Source organism: Cricetulus griseus, chromosome 3, assembly GCF_003668045.3.
Source record: "Cricetulus griseus strain 17A/GY chromosome 3, alternate assembly CriGri-PICRH-1.0, whole genome shotgun sequence".
NCBI classification, from domain to species: Eukaryota; Metazoa; Chordata; class Mammalia; order Rodentia; family Cricetidae; genus Cricetulus; species Cricetulus griseus.
Genome location: NC_048596.1, coordinates 80,248,701 through 80,270,443, shown reverse-complemented (window position 1 = coordinate 80,270,443; position 21,743 = coordinate 80,248,701). Strand labels below are relative to the sequence as shown.

At 38.3% G+C, this 21,743-nt stretch overlaps 1 protein-coding gene across 1 annotated transcript in view; it reads left to right on the top strand.

Moving 5' to 3' along the window:
* Window positions 1–6,104: 6,104 nt before the first annotated feature.
* Window positions 6,105–21,743, top strand: part of LOC100767045 (ATP-binding cassette sub-family A member 3) — a 154,563-nt gene continuing 138,924 nt past the window's right edge. The window contains 4 exon segments of the mRNA XM_027410319.2: window positions 6,105–6,164; window positions 8,293–8,545; window positions 10,559–10,686; window positions 14,326–14,449. Coding sequence (XP_027266120.1) covers window positions 6,105–6,164; window positions 8,293–8,545; window positions 10,559–10,686; window positions 14,326–14,449 — 565 coding nt within the window.

Below are 21,743 nucleotides of genomic sequence, written 5' to 3'. Positions count from 1 at the left end.
GAATACAACAAGTAGAAAAATAGGGGAAGTATACACTAGCAAACAAAAACAAAAACCAAAAAACCAACTATTGACAACAGAGAAAAATCAGTGAAAACAAAATTTAGTTATTTGAAAACAGACACACTGACAAATTTTTATCTAGAATAAGAAAAACTGAAAACCTTAAATTGTTGCAGTCAGAAATGATGGCGGAGACATTACTGCTTAGTAAAATAAGTTTTGGATCCTTCCCCACCTTAAGCACCGCCTTCGGCTCCTCGGGCTCTGCCCTTCCACAGCACTTCTGGTCAGCCTTGGCTCCGGCCCAGGTGCAGCTGCACAGAGCGGTTGAACCCGGTGTTGAGTTGAGAGGAAGTAAGGCTCCCGGTAGACATGTGACCGGGTGTTGAGAGGAAGGATGACTCTCCGGTAGACACTTAATCCCGGGTGTTGAGAGGAAGTGCGGACGCCTGTAGACACGTGACTGAGTGTTGAGAGGAAGTGCGGCTCTGGTAGACACGCGCCTCTCAGAGGACTAAGCAGGTCCCTGTGGCGGTGGCGGTTGCAAGGCCTGAGTGGTGTCAGGGACCTCCGCAGCCAACTTCCTAAGCTCCTTGCCTGACAACTAAAACTGTGAGGTTTGAAGTACATCTGAGGTCTGGGCTGGGCTGTAGCTTACAGAAATAGCTCACATTTTGGAAGAGCGGTTTGACCCTGGTAACCCCCACAGGTTACCAATGTCTATTAGCAGGGCTTAGTTTGGGCCAGTTTTTGAAAAGGAAAAAAAAAAAAAAGGAGGAGGAGGAGGGGCGAAAGAAGAGAGGAGAGGAGGAGGAGGAGGAGGAGGAGGAGGAGGAGGAAGAGGAGAAAGAAAGAAAGAAAGAAAGAAAGAAAGAAAGAAAGAAAGAAAGAAAGAAAGAAAGAAAGACGTTATATTAGAAAAACAAAAGTTACTGGTTCCTCCATGATTTCTCACTATTTGCCCCTCAAAGCATTCCACAAGAGCCAGAAAACTTTTAACTATCTCGTGACATAACATTGTGCTTTTGGCTACTGTATTCTCATCATTGTCTGTCCTCAGCTGGGTGAAATCTTATTCTGGGTTGGATGCGGGCAGTTAATGAACCCACCCAGAACTGATCTCACTGATCACCTTATCCTTTTTCACTTTTAAGATACATTTGATCAGTGTTTGTCAGTTTTATTGTTTCTTAGAAACTGTCTTAAGCAGGTGCCAATTTTGTTTCAGAAAATTGCATATAAAAAACACTTATTAGATTTTAATCAATTTTAATCTTTTAAATTGATACATAAAAATTATACACGTTAAATATTGCAAGATGTTTTGATGTCATATATTACTGCCTAATGATTAGGCCAGGTTAATAAATGTGATTGCTACCTTATTTTTTTATAGTGAAAATTTTCAAGTCTTTTTCTCTACCTCTTTGAAATATCCAGTGCATGGTCATCCTATTGTGTAATACCACAGCAGAACTTGGTACTTCTTCTGACTGTAGCTCAGTACCCACTCATCAGTATCCCCCACCCTACTCCCATCCCACACCCCTGTCTTCTGCCTCTGGCAACCACCTCTATGTCCATATGTCCATGAAATAAACTTTTTTTTTACATCCCACAAATGAGAACACACACAGTGTTTATCTCTCTGTGCCTGACATTTCCCCTAACATGATATTTAGTTAAATCTATGTTGTTGCAGGTGACATGATTATATTCTTTTTGTTATGGGTCTTGGGTCATTCAGAGATTTACCCAGTCTATTAATAAATTTTAACAAAGTGGAGGCTTTTTATTTAGATACTGACCTCAAGGCTGCATCTGTAAGTGCTCCCAAGATGCAACACTTAGCCATATCAGCCCTTGGCTTATAAAGACAAATTCCACAAGATTACATGTATTCTGCCTACATGTAAGCAGGGGCTCATTTTAACATGTCTTGTAGTTGTCCTAGTCCTTTTTTTAGCAGAAAAAAAGCAAGCTTGATTTAAAAATCAGAAGTAGGGCTGGAGAGATGGCTCAGGGGTTAAGAGTACTGGCTGTTCTTTCAGAGGTCCTGAGTTCAATTCCCAGCAAACAGATGGTGGCTTACAACTATCTATAATGGGATCCTGGCATAAAGGCATACATGCAGAGAGAGCACTTATATACATAAAATAAATAAATACATGAATCTTATTAAAAAAACAAATAGCAGTTAACCTTATGACCTATTATCTTGCAAGAACAGCAAGTTTTACATATCACTCATCTTAAAGAATAGTCTTCAAGCCATAAGCCAAAGCCATAGAAGGCAGGCACACACCTTTAATCTCAGCAGCCAGAAGCTAGGAGGTGCTGGTACACACTTTTAATCCTAGGACTCAGCATTAAGAGGTAGACAGATCTTTGTGAGTCCAAGGCCACCCAGATCTACACAAGATTGATTCAGTCCTAAATAGAAACAGCTCACACAAAGATGGTCTCAAAACCTGGCATCACATGCTTTTAATCCCAACATTAAGGAGGTATATAAGACAGGAACAAGGAGTCAGTATCAGGCATTCATTCTCCAGCTGCACTGAAGATAGGTGAGAACCCTTCTCCAACCACGTTATAAATAGGAATGCCCCAGCCCTGTTAGAGGTAAGAGCTCTCTGGTAGCTTGGCTGCTTTGCCTCCCTGATCTTCAGCTTGAACCCCAATATCTGTCTCTGGGTAATTTATTTATTTTGCTACTGGGTATAGTTTTATTAGCTAGGGGAGTACATGTAGAGGCATTTTTTTAATCTCTCAAAAATAGGAATTAAAACCTTAAATATAATTAGCCATCATACTTTTATCAATAAATAGTGGGCATTATGTGTATGCACTCATTTTCTTTACCACCTAATGGGAAAAAACTCAACACATTTAAAATTTTATCTTAGTATGTAGTGGTAATACATAGAGACTATAATATAATTATCTTCAGGTTTTATTGTGAAGAAACACCATGACCATGACAATTTTTATAAAGAAAAACATTTAATTGGAGTTTAGACGTTTAGTCCAATATGGTCATAGTGGGAAGCATGGTGCCATACAGGCAGACATGGTGCTGGAGAGGTGGCTGAGAGTTCTACATCTGTTTCTGCAGGCAGCAAGAAGTGACCATCACAATAGACCTGGCTTGAGCATTTGAGACCTCAAAGCCTGCCCCTAATGACTCACTCCTCCAACAAAACCATACCTAGTCCAGCAAGGCCACACCTACTAAAAGTGACACTTGATAAAAGGATGACAGAACAAACCATTTCTTATCCTTTTTAATGTAGCTTTTCTGCTGTTCTTCTGCCTTATTGGGTGGTATAAATATACCCAATTTTCCAGAACTCTTTTAAAGGTGCTTTTAATGTTTCTGTTGGCCATTCATCATTTTTTCTTTCCCTTTCTTTATTGTCAACTTTTCCTTGATTTCCAAACTGGACGGTTTAATTTGACCTAATTTCAAGCTTACTGGTTCTTTTGCCTATTCAAATCTTCCACTGACCCTTCCTTGATTTAAGTGTTTAATGTGTATATGCTTGTTGATACTTCAGTTTGTTGAAATACCATTGTATTGTTTCCTTTAGCTCTAGGAATCTATTTGAGACAGTTAATAAGAAGTCATTTCTTACTAATAAGAAGTCTAGTACCCATGTCCTTGTATTTACAGGCCCACTGTAACAAAATAGCACAGGCTGAGTGGCTACAACAAAAGCCTAATTTTCACACTATTGGAGGCTGGAAGTTTCCTTTGGAGTTGATATATTTCCTACAATCAAGTGTGTGTGTGTGTGTGTGTGTGTGTGTGTGTGTGTGTGTGTGTGTGTGATTTTCAACCTATAGGTCCTGGGATAGGCTTCCTACTTATAAATGGGATAAAAAGAGAATCTCCAAGCCTCTTACTTATTTTTTAATAATTTTTTATTCTTGAGAATTTTATACATGTATACAATGAAATATCACATTTCCCCCCTCATTTGTCCCCTCCATCTCCTGTATGCCCCAGGATAATTCCACTAAGTCAAGTTAGTGCTGCTCATACATTATGGACATGAAGCCATCCACCAAAGTGGCCACATTCTCAAAAAAGAAATATTTTCCACCTCACCTCTGTGGGTGGAGTTTTTCATCAGGACCTGGATTAACTCTGTTTCACCAGCCACGTCCCAAATAACCACTCAGGACTTACTATTAATTATAAATGCCAATAGCTCAGGCTTATTACTAACTAGCTCTTATAACTTAAATTAAGCCATTTCTATTCATCTATGTGCTGCCCTTAGGCTCATGGCTTTTACTTCTCCTGCATGCCATGCTTTCTTTCCATCTGGCTATTGACTCCTCATACTCTGTTGTTCCCAGCATTCTCTCTGCCCTGAAAATCCTGCCATCTGTCAATTAGTGTTTTATTAACGAGAGCAATACATATTTACAGTGTACAAAATTGTTCCACAGCACACCCCCAGCAGCTATTAATTGTCAAAAGCTCCTTTGCAAAGGGTAGGTTATGAGAGCACCTCCCAGTCTGCCAGAATTTTGGCTGGCTTGATCTTGTGCAGGCAACCACAACTGTTGTAAATTCATTTGTGGACTAGTTATGTCACATCCTAGCATAGAACCTGTTATTGTTACCTTGCAAAATTGTCCTACTGTCAATTGCCTTCTATATATTTGTGTTTATGTTCATATTCATAGACCTGGGCAGTTATTTGCTTTAGAGAAGCTTCTTTTTATAGTGTGTAGTAGTCAGTGGAGAGATAAATAATGGGTCAAAGTACTGAGAAGAAAGACTGGGTACTCAGCCTAAATGGGACATCTTCAGTACTCTTCCTTTCATGGGGTACAATCATAATATTATATTGAGAGTCTTGGAGAGTCCCTCATCTCAGATTTTCGCAGAAAAGAGCTAACATGGAGTCAGATAGAGGAAGATGATGAAGGGCCAAGAGGGAGAATGTGTGAAAGATCGTATTTCGTGGATTTTCTTAAATAAATGTTTCTCTATTTTCTAAGTCAATCATTAAATTAAGGCTCTTCTTCATGGTTGTGTTTTTATTATTATCTTTTTAGACAGGGTCTTAATTTGTAGCCCTCACTGGCCTAGAACAGATGATGTAGACCAATCTGGCCTTACTCTTGAGTGCTAGTATTAAAAGCGTGGGCCACCACACCTAGTAATGGTTGTGTTTTTAATTTTCATCAGTTAAATATCTGTTAGAAATAGATGCTGACCTTCTCACAAACTAGTCTAGAAGGTCCACCATTGGGCGATTTTTCAAGCTGATAGTCCTTAAAATTAATACCATCAAAGCTTAAGTGGCGTCTGACTTTATACTCAATAGTTAGCATAGAATATAATGATGTATAGTAAATGTACAGTAAATACTACAGTGACATTTAAATATGTTTACACATCAACACTTAGAATGGAGTGTTATACTCTGAGCATATGAAAACATGCTGATTGACACTTTCCATTGATTTGCTTTTTTCTTTGTTTCTGTGATAGTGATAATTTACTTATTATGCTTAACATATTGAGAACAGAATATTTTTAAAAAATCAAATCCTGTTAGTTATCATTTTTACCTGAAAAAAATGGAGCCACATCTTATTTACACTTCTCTACTTTCCAGTTTCTTCAGTAAATATTAAGAATATTGTATATTAAGAATACTAATAGAAGCCAGGTAGTGGTGGCACATGCCTTTAGTCCCAGCACTTGGGAGGCAGAGGCAGGTGGATCTCTGTGAGTTTGAGGTCACCCTGGTATACTGAGTGAGTTCCAGGACAGCCAAGGCTACACAGAGAAACCCTGTCTTGAAAGACCAAAAAAATAGAAGAAAGAAAAGAAAAAAGAAAGAATAATAATAGAAAAAGTTGGAACAATACAATTTGCTTTATTTCAGATATGTAATCTTATAAAATTTGAAACTAATTTAAAAGAAAAGTAGTAAAAATAAATAATCCCATTGTTTGTTGCTCACATTTTAGGTAACTTAACCATTGTAAAAAAAAAAAAAAAGGAAGAAAGAAAACAAAAAGAAATATTTCCTTTCATCCCTAGAGTCGAGCACACATTCTTTTGTAGAAGGATGAATTGGTTGATAATCAACCAATTAACAGTTCTTCTCTGGAAAAATTTTACACTAAAGGTAGGAAAAGACATCCATGGGAATGTCCATAAGAGCCCATTTGTTACATTTCAGTCTGTGTATACCTATGCATGTACTTTTGAAAAATTCAAAACTGTGGGTAGATCTTCCAAATGTATAAAAGCCAATGATTCAATACTGTAGACATGACAAAGTGAGGAGAAGGAAAGAGGTAGTAGAGATAGTATAGGAGAATTTCAGAACCCAGGCCTAGTGCTTAGAGGTAGTAATATACAAAGGTCAGAAAAAAATCACCAGATAAGGTTTTTGTTAAGGGCTTCTGCTAAAGAGAAAAAGGAAGGCAACACAGGGATATGAGTAGATCCTGCCCTAGGTTAGTGTGAAGATTGCTTTTTAAGGGAAACAGAAAAGGCATGTTTATTAGAGTAATGGAGAGAGAAGCTACCTAGGGGGTGGGGCATCCTTCTTTTCTGGGAATACATGGAAAACTTCTGGCACACAGGTACTCCATGTTTTCCTTCCTTTTATAGTCTGATGCTTCTGGTCCTGAGAACTGGGGGAGAGAGACTATACAAATCTACCTTCACTTAACCTTGAATTATTGTTTTGAACACAACATTTCTCAAGTTATCTCCATGTCTACATTCAATACTGAATAGACTGACCAAAGATTAAAGTAGCAGAGGTGTGAAACAGAATAATAAAGCAGAGATGACAATGCTTTTCATTTTGTTTTCAAGTTACATCAGATATCTGCAGGGTCAAAAAGTCAGTGTTTTACCAAAGTAGGCTTCAAGTTCTTGCAAAATAACCTAGACAACTTAATTATAATTCACATATCAGAGACTATGTGGTAGAAAACTAATGATACATTGTCCATCTGGGTATCCTTTAAAATTAGTGATTTTAAAGTCAACACATAATAAGTAAGTCAAGGTATCTTTATTTAAGGTTTTCTTTGGTAAGAATTCTGACCCCTTATTATTCATTTTGAGAGATTTAAGATTTACTAGTGGTCATTCAAGTGGCTATGTTAAATCCCAGCAATTGATGTTTCTCTGGTCACAAAGAGCTTCTAGGCTATAAATATCCTAGTCTTGTGGCATAATCTGCTATTTCATGATAAAACTATTGAAAGAGAAGCACATACTCTACTTTTGTTGTGTAACAGGGTAAGGGCCCAGAGGTTTGTTAGGCTTTGTCCTTTCATGGTTGCCCCATGACCTCAATTTCTAAATTGGTTAGCAATCACTTAGATTTATTTAGGAGACATTGTGACAGAAGCATCATAAATTTGGTGATTTATAAGAGCCATAGTTTCAGTTTCTAATGAGTAAGTTTATTAAGCATGTAGCAAGTAAAAGTAAAAGAACAAAAGTAAAACATCAGATAGGTAGCAAAATTGTGTGCTTACAAATTCAGAAATTGACTGGGGAAGTCCCATTGAGACAGTCTACTAGAGTGTGTGACTTAGAATCTCAGACAGAGCAGTGTTCCCTTGGGTTACTTTATATAAAAGAACAAATATAAAGCAGCAGATAGACAGAAGAGCATCAAATCTGGCCCTTACAACATCCAGCAGAAGTGACTGGATGTTTAAACACTCATGTTGGGGTGCCTGACAAGAGTCCAATGCAGAATGTCTGCATGGATGAGCTTCTCATTTCCATCACAGGTATATTTATAAAATGAGATAAACAATAGCAACCTCAGTTGGAAATGGTTACTTTCTACCTGTTCTCAGGGCCATGCATTTTTAATACTATTAGCTTTTTGCTATTCCACGTCTTCCTTGTCACAGCATCAGGAAGGCATCCTTTACCAGGACAAGGAGTCTGGAGGACACTTGAGATGAACATGCTCAAATATGAAGACGGGGTTCCTTATTCCCATAGTTCACTCTCAGTATGTACAAAAAGCATATGACTGTTTGCCAATACAATTTATAATGTTGATGCACCTGTTTTCTATGTATCTATAAGATTATTGTGAGAATTGAATGCATGGAATATATATCATACTTTTAATGGCTGGCAGGTCTTAAGTTCAGGTCCTGGGGTATACATCTTCCCTCTATTCCATGGTGTTCCAGAAGTAAAGATATAAAACTCTCATTTGCATTGAATGTGTACTTTTAAGCTAATCAATAACTCTTTTCCTCTTTTAGAGGAGGCAGGTGATTAGTTCAGTGACAGAAATCTTGGAATCATTGTTGTTTGTAATAATGCTGTTGATATTCCGTGCACTCACTGATATAAACATTGTTGGACCGTATCATTTCACACCTCAACACGTTGCTACCATGCCTTCTTTCATCAAAGATGCCAAGGAGTGGGAATTGATTTACATACCTTCTGATATTGATGTGATAACTGAAATCATTGAGAATGTAAAGAAGACTCTCAACACCACTATAAAAGGTTAGGCATTCAAGTTTTCTAGAGAAGACTGCTCCATCTGTAAAAACAAAGTAATCCTGAAAGTTAAGGTTGAATGGAGCCTATGTTTTACTATTAAAACTTGCAGTGTGATGGTGATAAATAGGTTAATGTGGCTTGGAGCTTGTTGGTTTGTTTGCGGTGCTGGATATTGAACCTAGGGGTCTTACACATGCTTGGTAAGCCTTCTACTAATATGTGTCCTCAGCCCTGAAGCTTTCAATTCTATATAAATTAAAAACTACACCAGCAATATTGTAACTTACAAATATAGTTTTGAAAGTTAGACAAAGCTGAAGTTTATTCAAAGAGAAAAATTATTACAGTTTTTTTTTAAAAAAAAAAAAGAAAGAAAAAGAACAGGATAGGGAAGTTATAATTCCAGCAGCTACCCAGAGGAGGGGAATGAAGAAGAAGAACAAACCATGTTATATGAATTAAGCCAGCATGGAGGTCATCTATTTGGTGGAGAGCAGCTACATGGTAGGAAGGGGACATTAGAGAAAGAATAAGCAAGCCAAAGTACAAACAGAAACAACAGCAAAAATCATATTTAGCTCTGCCAGCATCAGAAAGAAAGAGACAAAACAAGAGAGGGAGGAAGGGAAGGAAGGTGCTGAACCCCATGGTGACTTGGGGATCGTGCTATGGGGTGAGAACTCTGGAAAAGAAAAGTACATTTATCATTAAATAATTATCAATCCTTCCTTCCTTCCTTCCATCCTTCCTCTCTTTTTTTTTAAAGCATGGCTTAAGGAGATTCTGTCTGCTTGGGGTGGGGGGTGGGGGTCCCTTGTCCAGGTCATAAATTTACCAACTGGATTAACTCTTTTATGTTTGGGGTAGTTTGAAATGTTAGATCTCTAATCAGGCCAGAGATTTTCATCCTCTTGACCCAGAGGAACCAGTTTTCCCTTGTTTCTGTGTCAGTCTCCCCTCTGAATAGGTAACCCTAAAATCTTTTAGGATACGTGCTAAAATTAGGAAACATATATAACCCATCTTCATGAGAATCTAGAGATCCAGTTCAAAGGATGGTATCAATTTCTGTACTGGAGTTCTAGACCCTGCCCTCACACAGAAACTTTTAGGCAAGGGTGCTCATTTAGGAGGAGGTGAGAAACTAGAACTCTCTTCTGGTATTCCTGTCCATGCTTTGTGTAGTCCCTGCCCTGAGTGCCCTATCCAGTTACTGTCACTTGTTCTCATTAACCACCTCTGAGGAAGTAACCATAACTGCCATTAGGGAATAAGGAAAATGACTGATCTGACTTCTTGCAGCTGACTGGGGCAATGGGCGTGGCAGTTGGGGTACCTCTCCAGTGAGCCTATATAAAAGATACCAAAAGTGTATCCATGATTTATATGTCTTAACTGTCAGATGTAGGAAGGAAAGGAAGTCCTTGACTGACAACGGAAAAGAGACTTGAGGGAAAAGTAAAGGCAAGAGTTATTAAAATTACAAGCCATAGAATGTGAGGGAGCCACAAGAGGGTAGAAGAGAAATATTTTAAATGTCAAAATGAGTCCATTAGAGTCTCTTGATGGGTCATAGAGCATGTATCCTCCGTACTTCTGGTTTTGAGCATACCATACATCTATTTGATGTTTATGAGTCATTGGATCTCAGTTTACTTGGAGTGGTACAAGCATGGTAGCAATCATTAGAGTGTTGTTATCACCTCCAAAGAAACTGTGTGTAGTTTCTGAAAACCACCACATTAGGAAAACACTAGGATGTTTTCTGTCTCTATAAATTGTTGTATTACATTGTGCTACTGGTTCTTCTAAAAATCACATAATCTTTTCATAATAAAATTTTATAAAAAACACCTGTAAGATTTTGTACTCAAAATATCCATTAGTTACTCATGTCAACATTTAAGAAAAATGCCATTAAGATTCACAATATTTTAATAGATTTTTATCTGTGTAAGGTAGTATACTATCTCTCAAACAAGATGTTTTTATTTAAGCAATTTTGTCTCCCTGTAGTTCGAGGTTTTCCTTCAGAAGCTGATTTTGAGGAGTATATTCTGCTTGATTATACATCTCAGAAAGTGCTGGCTGCTATTGTTTTTGACTGTGGCTTCAAAAACAAAAATGATCCTCTGCCACTTCAGGTAAGAAAATTTTACTTTATAAGGGTTTTCAAGTAAGTTGAATTCTCATAATAATAGTACATTTAGTGTCTAGTATTTTTAATGAATTAATTACTATTAATAGCTCAATTTTATTGATGAAGAAAGTATCATTCTTTAGAACAAACTAGTAATATGTAATAAAGCAATAATATTAATGCATCTGTGAGTGACAATACCTTTGTTCATATTACTGATTATAAGGGACCATGATTTTAAGTCTTCACTATCAACTCAACTAGATTTAGAATCACCTAAGAAATCTACAAAGGTATTTTCAGAAAGGGCCAACTAAGGGAAGAAGACCCATCCTAAATATGGAGAGCAGTATCCCATGGTTGTATGGACAAAATAAAAGGCGGGGAGAAAAAACTAATAGAGTCCTGGAATTTCTCCTTTTCTCTTTCTTGGCTATAATGTGAACTCTGCTCTGCCTTGCCTTTCTTAAGCCTCTGAAACTAAGCCAAATAAATCTTTATTCCTTGAAATTGTTTCTGTCAGGTATTGTGGTCATGGCATCACAAGACATACAGGAGGGTTCTGTAGACTAAGGGGAACCCTTAATCAGTGCTTGTCATAGTAATAGAGGGTGGTAGAGATGTGTTTTAAGTCAGAGGCATTTTTATTAGCAGACAGCTGAACTCAAATCCTTTCTTTGAATTAAAGACAGAAAATAATTCCTTTTATAAATCTCTAGAAAACATGAAGACTTAGCTGTATTAATTCAGCCTTAGGATATCAGGCCTGAAGAAAAGCTCACTGTGTCTACAGAAAGAAGAGGAAAGAACAGTGCTTTGAATTTGGAATCTCTAGTAAAATTTATAGGCATCCCATCTGGTGGTTATAGAAATAAGCAGTCAATCTGTAGACTCTAGAGTTGAAACCACACCTACTGTTCCTGAGGTGCTTTTAGAAAGGGAGAAGTAGGATCCATATAATTTTAATGTTTATCCCATATTTTCAAGACTCTGTCCATCTATGTTAGCTTTCTCTCTGTATCATAAAGCAGTGTGCCTGCTATTGAGGATTTTGGCACATGTGCGTTTTCTCAACATACATCGACTCAAAGTACCTGTGATAGTTTGAAAGAAAATGGCCCCCATAGGCACTTAGAGAGTGGCACTATTAGGAGGTGTGACCTTGTTGGAGTTAGGTGTGGCTTTGTTGGAGGAGGTACGTCACTAGGGGGACAGGCTTTGAGGTCTCAGTTGCTCAAGTCACACCTAGTATGTCATTCTTTTCCTGCTTCCTGTGGGTCCAGATGTAGAACTCTCAGTTCATTCTCCAGCACCATGTCTGCTTGTGTGCCACCATGCTTCCCACCATGATGACAGTGGGCTAAACCTCTGAAGTGCAAGCCAGCCCCTGTAGGTGCCTGCTACAACTGCCTGCTTCCAAATAACTGGCAGCTGCTTCCCAAATAACTGTCATGGAGACTTAATATAACTTATAAATGCTCAACCAATAGCTCAGGATTGTTACTAACTAACTCTTACACTTAAATTAACCCATATTTCTTATCTATACTTTGCCCCACGTCTTGGTAGCTTTTCTCAGTACTGCATGCCCGTCTTGCTTCTCTTCATCTCATTGTAACTCTCCTGACTCTGCCCTTCTTCATCCCAGCATCCTTAGTTTGGTTGCCCCACCTATACTTCCTGCTTTTCTACTGGCCAATCAGTGTTTTATTAAACCAATTTGAGTGACAAATATTTACATTGTACAAGAGCATTATTCCATAGCAAGCCCCAATGAATCTTTTTCCATTATAAGAGTTGCTGAGGTCATGGTGTCTTCACAGCAATAAAACCCTAAGACAGTATCTTCAAGTTTTATTCTCCCTACCTACAGAGCATTCTCAAATCTTTGAAATTCTCAATGCTAAAATCCCTGTAAATTTTCTCTAGTGGTAAGCCTATTTTGATAATTTTCTTTCTAAAATTTTATCTTATTATTGTGTATGATGTGTGTATGAGTACAGGCACCAACCACAACCACAGCACACAGGGGACAATTTTGGAGACTCAGTTCTCTCCTTCCACTGTGGGTTGTGGTAATCAAACTTAGTTCTTCAGGCTTTCACAGCAAGTACTTTTACCCCAGAGCCATCTTGACAGCCTTGTTTTGATGGTTTTTTAAATGAATACTATGGTATCTCTTATTGACTTCATTTATAAATGTAAATTAATAGATACCAATTCTCTTTATTTTCCTGACAAAATCTTTTGATTATCCATGTGAATATTCCATTGAACCTGTTCAATCTTAGATGAGTTCATGTCATTATCCTAACTAAAAGACTGTAGTGTGGGTACTTGACATGGCTCCATAGGTAAAAGCCTTGAAAGCCTGACAAGCTGAGGTTGCTCCTTGACAGAAGGAGACAACCGACTCCTGAAAGATATTCTCTAATGTCCATGTACAGGCCGTGCCATGAATATACCTGTGTGTGTGTGTTCTCTCTCTCTCTCTCCCTCTCTCTCTCTCTCTCTCTCTCTCTCTCTCTCTCTCTCTCTTATATGAAAGTAATATATATGAGAGTAATAATACTACATTTGAAAAAATTAGAAAATTCTAGTGACTTACATAAGCTCATGTACAGTATTTGGCACAAGATTTATGGCCATCCAGATGTGTCTCTGTCCCCAAATCTACAATTTTTTTACTATTTACCCAAGAAGCTCCATACAGATACCATATATTTCTGCTTCTGGGACTTTGGCCATGTAATTTTCTTTAACATGGTGTTGCTACTGTGAATTTTCATTCAGCTTATAGTTGAATCCCCACCCTTTCTGTTCTTTTATAATAATGTATGCATATTTCTAGTAGTCAGACAGCTTTTAGGGAACACAGACAGTTCTGTAGGTTCTCAACAGGGATTTTAATATAAGGAAATGTTTTGCTTATAGTATTTAATTACAACTTGAAATCACTGTTAGCTAACATTGTAAAGTATCTAATATGCTTTCTCAGTTGGGTGAACCATACCTCTCTTGAGCCCTTAGTTGTTAGTTGTGCCATTTTCTATTCATCCTACACGGATTGGATTCAAGTGCCTGTTTGTCTATAGTTCTGCAAACATTTATTGCCCAGCTTTTTATTATGCCAATGTAAGTTAAAGAATGGTAGCTCACGGGGGCTGGAGAGATGGCTCAGCACTTAAGAGCATTGCCTGATTTTCCAGAAGTCCAGAGTTCAATTCCCAGTAACCATATGGTGGCTCACAATCACCTGTAATGAGATCTGGTGCTCTCTTCTGGCCTGCAGGCATACATGCAGGCAGAACACTGTATACATAATAAATAAATAAATCTTTTTGGAAAAGGTTGCTTATATTTCTGTAGTATAATATTATATTTATTTCATTGCATGCCCTTGAGAATCTTTTCATGCCTGACTTTTTATGTGTTTTCTATATTTTTGAGTGGAATTCAAATGTGTCTAGTGTGCATACATTCTCTACCTTGCTCATTGTAAATGCTGGGCATTCAGAATTTATCAGATTAGTTTCATCCTTAAAGTCACATGTTTTCTACTAGGATGTAACTTTATGGCTAAAATTGCTTTTAAGTTTCTTTTTGGCTTTCAACATACATGTCTTCTCATTCAAACTTTCAGGTAAAATATTATTTGCGTTTTGTTAGTGTGCAGAGGACCATCGGGTGGAAAACAGGATTTCTTTTTCCTAATCATCCTTCTCTACAAACCAGGAATCCAGATTTTCTTGATGGAGGAAGTCCTGGTAAGCAGATCCTTCAGCATGCATATTTTATCAAAATGGTCACATGCTAGTGCATACTTGTGTTTAAATATTTGTGTTTATTTAACAAATGAGAAATGTTTATTCTTCATGGTAATTAAAATTTACATTGTTAACAATACTGCTTTTCAGTCTTTACTCTTGATAAAATTATATATCATTGTATCCACTTTCAGTTCTCATATCAAAATAAATATTTTTTTAAATTTTTACTTTTATTCAAATGTATTTACTATATATGTGTGGTGGTTTGAAAGAAAATGGCCCCCAAAGGGAGTGCCACTATTAGGAGGTGTGGCTTTGCTGGAGTAGGTGTGGCCTTGTTGGAGGAAGTGTATCACTGTTGGGGTGGGCTTTGAGGTCTCTTTTGCTCAAGCTTTGCTCATTGTAATAATCAGTTCACTTCCTGATGCCTGCATGTCAACATATAGCAGCTCCTTCTCCAGCACCCTGTCTGCCTGCATGCTTCCATGCTCCCCGCTATGATGATAGTGGACTAAACCTCTGAAACTGTAAGCTGCCCACCTCAACTAAAGGTTTTCCTTTATAAGAGTTGCCATGGTCATGTTGTCTCTTCACAGCAATAGAAACACTAAAACTAAGACAATATGTATATATGTCTAGGGTTCAGTATGATACTTCAATACATAACTATACTGTACTGCATCAAAAAGCTTGCTTCTCTTCTACCTTGGATAATCACAGTTCAGGATTTAGATTAATTTTATTTAATTACATTGAGAACACACAGTACTTGTTTGCCTATGTGTGTCTTATTTAACTTAACAGGATATTGCTCATATTATATCTATATTGTTGTAAAGTGCATGATGTTGAAGTAATCCATGTAAGATAGTTACTGATAACCTTGCTGATTAAGCCAATTAAAAGTTTTGAGACCTCTTTTATTGATGATCAGACCAAGAGCAGGCCCCTGCCTCTGAAAAGTCTGTTGATGCCTGAGCTAAAGTACAGTGTTTTTGAAGACAAAATCACAATTATGTCAGTGTTCAAGGTGTGTGTGTGGGGGGAGGGGCGGTATATTGATGAGAGATTTAGAGTAACCTAGTAACATCCTTCTTTGCAAGACTCAGTGGTATCTTCTAGATACTGTATAATGTGTCTGGACTATGTTCAAGGTCATGGGCTGTTTCTGAAGCATTGCTAAGGCAGAGAAGGCTATTGGTGGAGGGTGGAAGCCTAAGAAGTGACTAGGCAGACATAAAGTTGGGACAGGATGCTGTTACCTTCATCATTTCAGTTCAATACTTATTGTTGCTAAATAATATTTCCATTGTCTGTGTCTATTCATCTACTAATGAATATCTAGGCAGACTCTGTATCTCAGCTATCTCAGCTACTTATGAAGACTGCCACAATAACCCTAAGCCTATATCTACCTCCTTGCTATGCCAATTTATTTCTTTTGCATACATATGTAGAAGCAGAGTAGCTGTATTTTCCCTTTTATTGAAAATAGATTCTTTTCTCACATAGTATATCCTGATTACAGTCTCCCCTCCTCTATTCCTCTCAGTTCCTCCCTACCTCCATTCCCATCCATTCCCTTTCTGTCTCTCATTAGAAATGAATAGGCTTCTAAGAGATAACAATAAAACATAACAAAAATAAGATAAAATGAAACCTATCACATCTAAGTTGGAACAAGGCAAACAAACAAAAGGAAAATAGCCTGTAGAGAAGGCAAAAGAATCAGAGAACCACTCATTCACACACTCAGGAATCCCACAAAAACACTAGGCTGGAAACTATAATGTAATGTATACACAGAGGACCTGCTGCAGACTGATAGGCCCTGTGCATGCTGCCTTGGTCTCCGTGTGTTCATGTCATCTTTGATCATATTGATTTAGAGGGTCTTGTTTTCTTGGTGTCATCCACCCCTCTGGCTCCTATACTCTTCCCTGAGCTCTGCTAGAGGAGAATGATTTGATGATGCTATCCCATTTAGAGTTTAGTGTTCAAAGTCTCTCATTCTACATAATGTATGGCTGTGGGTCTCTGTATTTGTTTCCATCTGCTGCAGGATTAAGCTTCTCTCATGATGGCTGAGCAGAAATTTGAACTGTGAATATAGCAAAATGTCAAGGAATCATTTTGTCACTGTGCTTCCATCTTTCTTCCTTCCTTCCTTCCTTCCTTCCTTCCTTCCTTCCTTTCTTTCTTTCTTTCTTTCTTTCTTTCTTAAAAGTAGTATTTAGTTTACCCTAGGTCTCTGGGCTATCTAGTCTCTGTTTCTTGGGCATGCAAATAATGTTGGATATAGATTCCATCTCCTAGAATAGGTCTTAAGTCAAATCCCACATTGGTTAGTTACTCCCACAGGTTTGTGCCACCATTGTCCCAGCATATCTTTCAGATAGTTCACCATTGTAGATCAAAAGATTTATAACTGGCTTGGTGTATACATTTTTCTTGATAGCATGTAGAGTACCTTCCCATACCAAAGACTTAAGTGAGAAGGCTCTGTATAGGCATCAGTTTGACTTCTCCATGTTCAATGAGTTATGTAGGTATTGTCTTCAGCAGTGGGGCCTTGCTGTCAGTTTGTGGAAAGCAACCTATAGTCTTGGCAACAGCCTGAGTTTGAGGGTTCTCATTAGATTCCTTTGGCCAACAGCTCAAGTAGATGTAACTCAGTCCCAGCACTGGAAGATTCAGTTGGTGAAAATAGATGTCCAGTTGGGGCTCTGTCTCCCCATTATTTCGTGATTTCACTTAGATCATATATATATATATATATATATATATATATATATATTATATATATATATATATTATATACATATAATATATATATATTATATATATATGCCTGTAGTACCTCCCTGATCCCCTATTTCCCTCTCCCTCTCAACTTGATCCTCCCATCCCAACACCCACATCCTTCCAGAACTTATCTATTCTTTTCTCCTTCTTAATGAGATCTATCTCTATCCCCTACTCCCTTACTCTATACCTAACCTCTGTTGTTCTGTAGATTGTGGCTTGCTTACTAATGACTTAACAGCTAATATGTCACGTATTTTATTTATCTTAGCTGTTCTGACAAATATAAGATGAAATCTCAAAGTAGTTTTGATTTGAATTTCTCTGCTGGTTAAGGATGTTGAACATTATTTGAAGTGTTTCTTAGCTATTTGAGTTTCCTCTTTTGAGAGTTTTCTGTTTAGATTTGTACCCATTTTTTCATTGGGTTATATGTTTTCCTAATATCTTGTTTTTTGAGTTTCTTTATATATTTTGGATGTTAACCCTCTATTGGATGTGTAGTTGGTAAAAATCTTTTCCCATTCTGTAGGTTGCTGCTTTGTCCTAATGATGGTGTCCTTTGACATGCAAAAGCTTTTTGGTTTTATGAGTTCCTATATATTAAGTGTTGATCTTAGTGTCTGTGTTAACAGTGTTTTGTTCAGAAAGTCATCTTCTGTGCCTGTGTATTCAAGGCTATTCCCTACTCTTCTATCAGATTCAGTGTATCTGGTTTTATGTTGAGATCTTTGATGTGCTTAAAGTCTAGTCTTGTGCAGGGTGGCAAGTTTGAATATATTTGGATTCTTCTACATACAGCCATGCATTTGACCAGTACCATTTGTTGAAGATGCTGTCTTATTTTTTCCAAGCTATGTTTCTTCCTTCTTTATCAAAAATCAGGTGTCCATAGGTGTGTGGATTTATATCCTGGTCTTCAGTTCAAATCCATTGATCAACATGTCTATTTTTTGTGCCAATACCATGCTGTTTTTGTTACTATAGCTCTGTAGTACAACTTAAAATCAGGGATGGTGGTAACTCTAGCAGTTCTTTTTATTATTCACAATTGTTTTAGCTACATGGGTTTTTATGTTTCCACATGAAGTTGAAAATTGTCCTTTTGAGATCTGTGACAAAGGGTGTTGGAATTTTGATGGGGATTGTATTGAGTCTGTAGATCGCTTTTAATAGGATGGCCATTTTTTAAAATAAATTTATTTATTTTACATCCCACACCAAGTTCCCCCTCCCTCATATCCTACCAGTCCCTCCCCCATTCTTCCTCTTCCCACCCCCAAATCCACTCCTCCTCTGTTTCTGTTTTGGAAGGGTCAGGTCTCCCATGAGTATCAACTAAACATGGCATACCAAGTTGCAGTAAGACTAAGCACCTCCCCATGTTTTAAGCCTGGGTAAGGTGACCCAGTATGGGGAGTTGGATCCCAAAAGACAGTAAGTCAGAGACAGTCCCTATTCCCAGTTAGAAGTCCCACAAGAGGACCAAGCTACGCAACTGTAATGTATTCAGAGTGCCTAGGTCATTCCCATGCAGGCTCCCTGGTTGACTGTAACATATTCAGAGTGCCTAGGTCATTCCCATACAGGCTCCCTGGTTGTTGGTTCAGCCTCTGTGAACCCCCGTGATCCAGTTTAGTTGATTCTGTGAGTTTTCTTATGGTGTCCTTGACCCCTCTGGCTCCTATCATCCTTTCTCCTCCTCCTCTGCAGGATTCCCTGAGCTCCTAATGATTGGCTGTGAATTTGTATAGTTGGTTGGTTTTACTCTTTCCTCTTTGTCTCTTTTGGGGGACTCACCACCCAACTCCCAAATAATCACACATGGAGACATTTTCTTACTTATAAATGCCTGGCCTTAGCTTGACTTGTTTCTCACCAGCTTTTCTTAACTTAGATGATCCTGTATACCTTATGTCTCTGGGCTTTAACTTTTTTCTATTTCTGTATACCTTTCTTTACTTCTTACTCGATGGCTTAGTGTGTAGCTGAGTGGCTGGCCCTTGGAGTCCTCCTCTGCTCCTTTCTTTCATACCTCGATATTTTCTCCCCAGATTTCTCCTCCTATTTATTCTCTCTGCCTGCCAGCCTGCCAGCCTGCCAGCCTGCCTATCCTTTCTCCTGCCTAGCCATTGGTCATTCAGCTTTTTATGAGACCAATCAGGTGTTTTAGACAGGCAAAGCAACAGAGCTTCATAGAGTTAAACAAATGCAACAGAAAATAATGCACCATATCTTTGCATCATTAAAACAAATATTCCAGAGCATAAACAAATGTAGCAAATCTTAAAATAATATTCTACAACATATCTGTGTCTGTTTCAATCAGTTGCTGAATGACACCTCTCCAATGACAGTTGGCTAGGCACCAATCTTGTCACGGGAGATAGCCAGATCCTGCTATGTATCTGCTATTGCTACAAGTGTAAGCTGGGGTCTTCCTTGTAGATGCTATGGATGGCCATTTTTACTGTATTAATCCTGACCCATGAGTATTGCAGCTCGGATGGAAAGGAATCCTGGCAGTTCGGACCCAAGGAGTACCACAAAGTCACCATAAATGTAAGCATAGCGGCTTACAGCTCTGCTCCAAGGAAAGGTTTCCCCAATGTAACAACTCTGCCCTCAGGCAGGAGAGGGTTTCCCCAGGGAAAGTGTTCGAGTTCTGCTCCTTTATTCTCTGTTCCAGCTGCAGCAAAGAAAAGTTGTTTCTTGTCTGCTCTACTCCACTCTGGGGAAAGAAGGTCTCTCCCAAACCTCATTCAAGACATTTACTGGGAGGGAAGAATCCAGGAGGATGGCTGCCTCTCTCTGCCATGATAGAAAAAGGTAGCAGCAAACTGAACAGGCACAGGGCTTATATAGGGCTTCTTAGGGGTGGAGTTTTTTCAGGGTGGAGATTTTTCAGGGTGGGAATTGGTTGGATTTCAATCTCTGAACTTCGACAAATTCAGAGATTGGCCGGATTTCATGCTCAGGGATTTGTTGATTCATGCTCAGGGATTGGTTGGTTTTATTACTGAGTTGGTCAGAGACAGAGTGTGTTTCTTTGGCTCTAGTTTCATGGCCAAAACAGGGTGAGGGCGTGTTTCTTTGGCTGGCCCTTTTACCCTACAATGAGTATGGAATATCTTACCATTTTCTGATGTGTTCTTTAATTTCTTTCTTCAAAGACTTGAAGTTTTAATCATACAAGTGATGTTTTTCTGTTGACTTAGAAGCTGCACATGAATCTACTGATATTTTAATTATCATCTGTGGCCCCAATGCCCCACAGTCTGCACCCTGCCAGCTACTCAGGCCATGGCCTAGCTAGGCTTCCAGTCCCGTGGCTCCAGCTCTTGTATGGCCATGATATATAGGTTTAAATTAAGTCTCAATTGTTCTATTTACCAACAAAGACTTGGAAGTCAGATGTGGGGGTGAAAACCTATTAGATCAGAGAAGATGAGAAGCAACCAGCTGACCTTGCTTTTTGGCCAGAGATGCATCTCTTCTCTCATCCCAGAACCAAAAAAAGCTCAAACTCTAGGCCCTGCCCTTTCCTCCCTATGTGTCTTCTTTATCCAGAGTGCTGGCTTCTCTATGGCTAATTCTGGTCAGCTAGTTGCTGGCTCTGCCCCCTGATCCAAGGTAAACTTTACAGTCTGGAGTTTCACAGCCCCATCAAAATATCCCACAACATACAAGTCTTTCACTTGCTTCGTTTGAATTACCTCAGCATATTTTATATTATTTGAGGCCATATGAAAGGTGTTGTTTCCCTGATTTCTTTCTCAGTCCATTCATTGTTTGTATATAGAAGGGCTACTGATTTTTTTTTTTTGAGTTAATCTTGTATCAAGCCACTTCCCTGAAAGTATTTCTCCTAGTGGAATTTTTAGGGTCACATATGTGTACTATCATTTCATCTACAAATAATGATACCTTGACCTTTTCTTTTCCAATTTGCATCCCCTTGATCTCCTTCAGTTGTCTTATTAGTCTAGCTAAGACTTAAAGTACTACATTGAATAGGCATGGGGAGAATCCTTGTCTTGTTCCTGATTTTAGTGGAATTGTTTTGAGTTTCTCTCCATTTCATTTGATGTTTGATATAGGCTTGTTGTAAATTGCCTTTATTATGCTTATGTAAATTCTTTTTTGTTTTTTTTTTTTCTGAGACAGGGTTTCTCTGTGGCTTTGAGGCTGTCCTGGAACTAGCTCTTGTAGACCAGGCTGGTCTTGAACTCACAGAGATCCACCTGTCTCTGCCTCCTGAGTGCTGGGATTAAAGGCTTGTGCCACCAATACCCGGTGCTTATGTATATTCTTGTATATCTAAATTCTTGAGAACTTTTATCATGAAGGGGTGTTGAATTGTCACAAAAGCCTTTTCTGCATCTAATGAAATGATTGTGCCTTTTTCCTGTTAATTTGTTTATATAGTGGATTATATTTATTGATTTTTGTGTATTGAATCATCCCTGTATCTCTGAGATGAGGC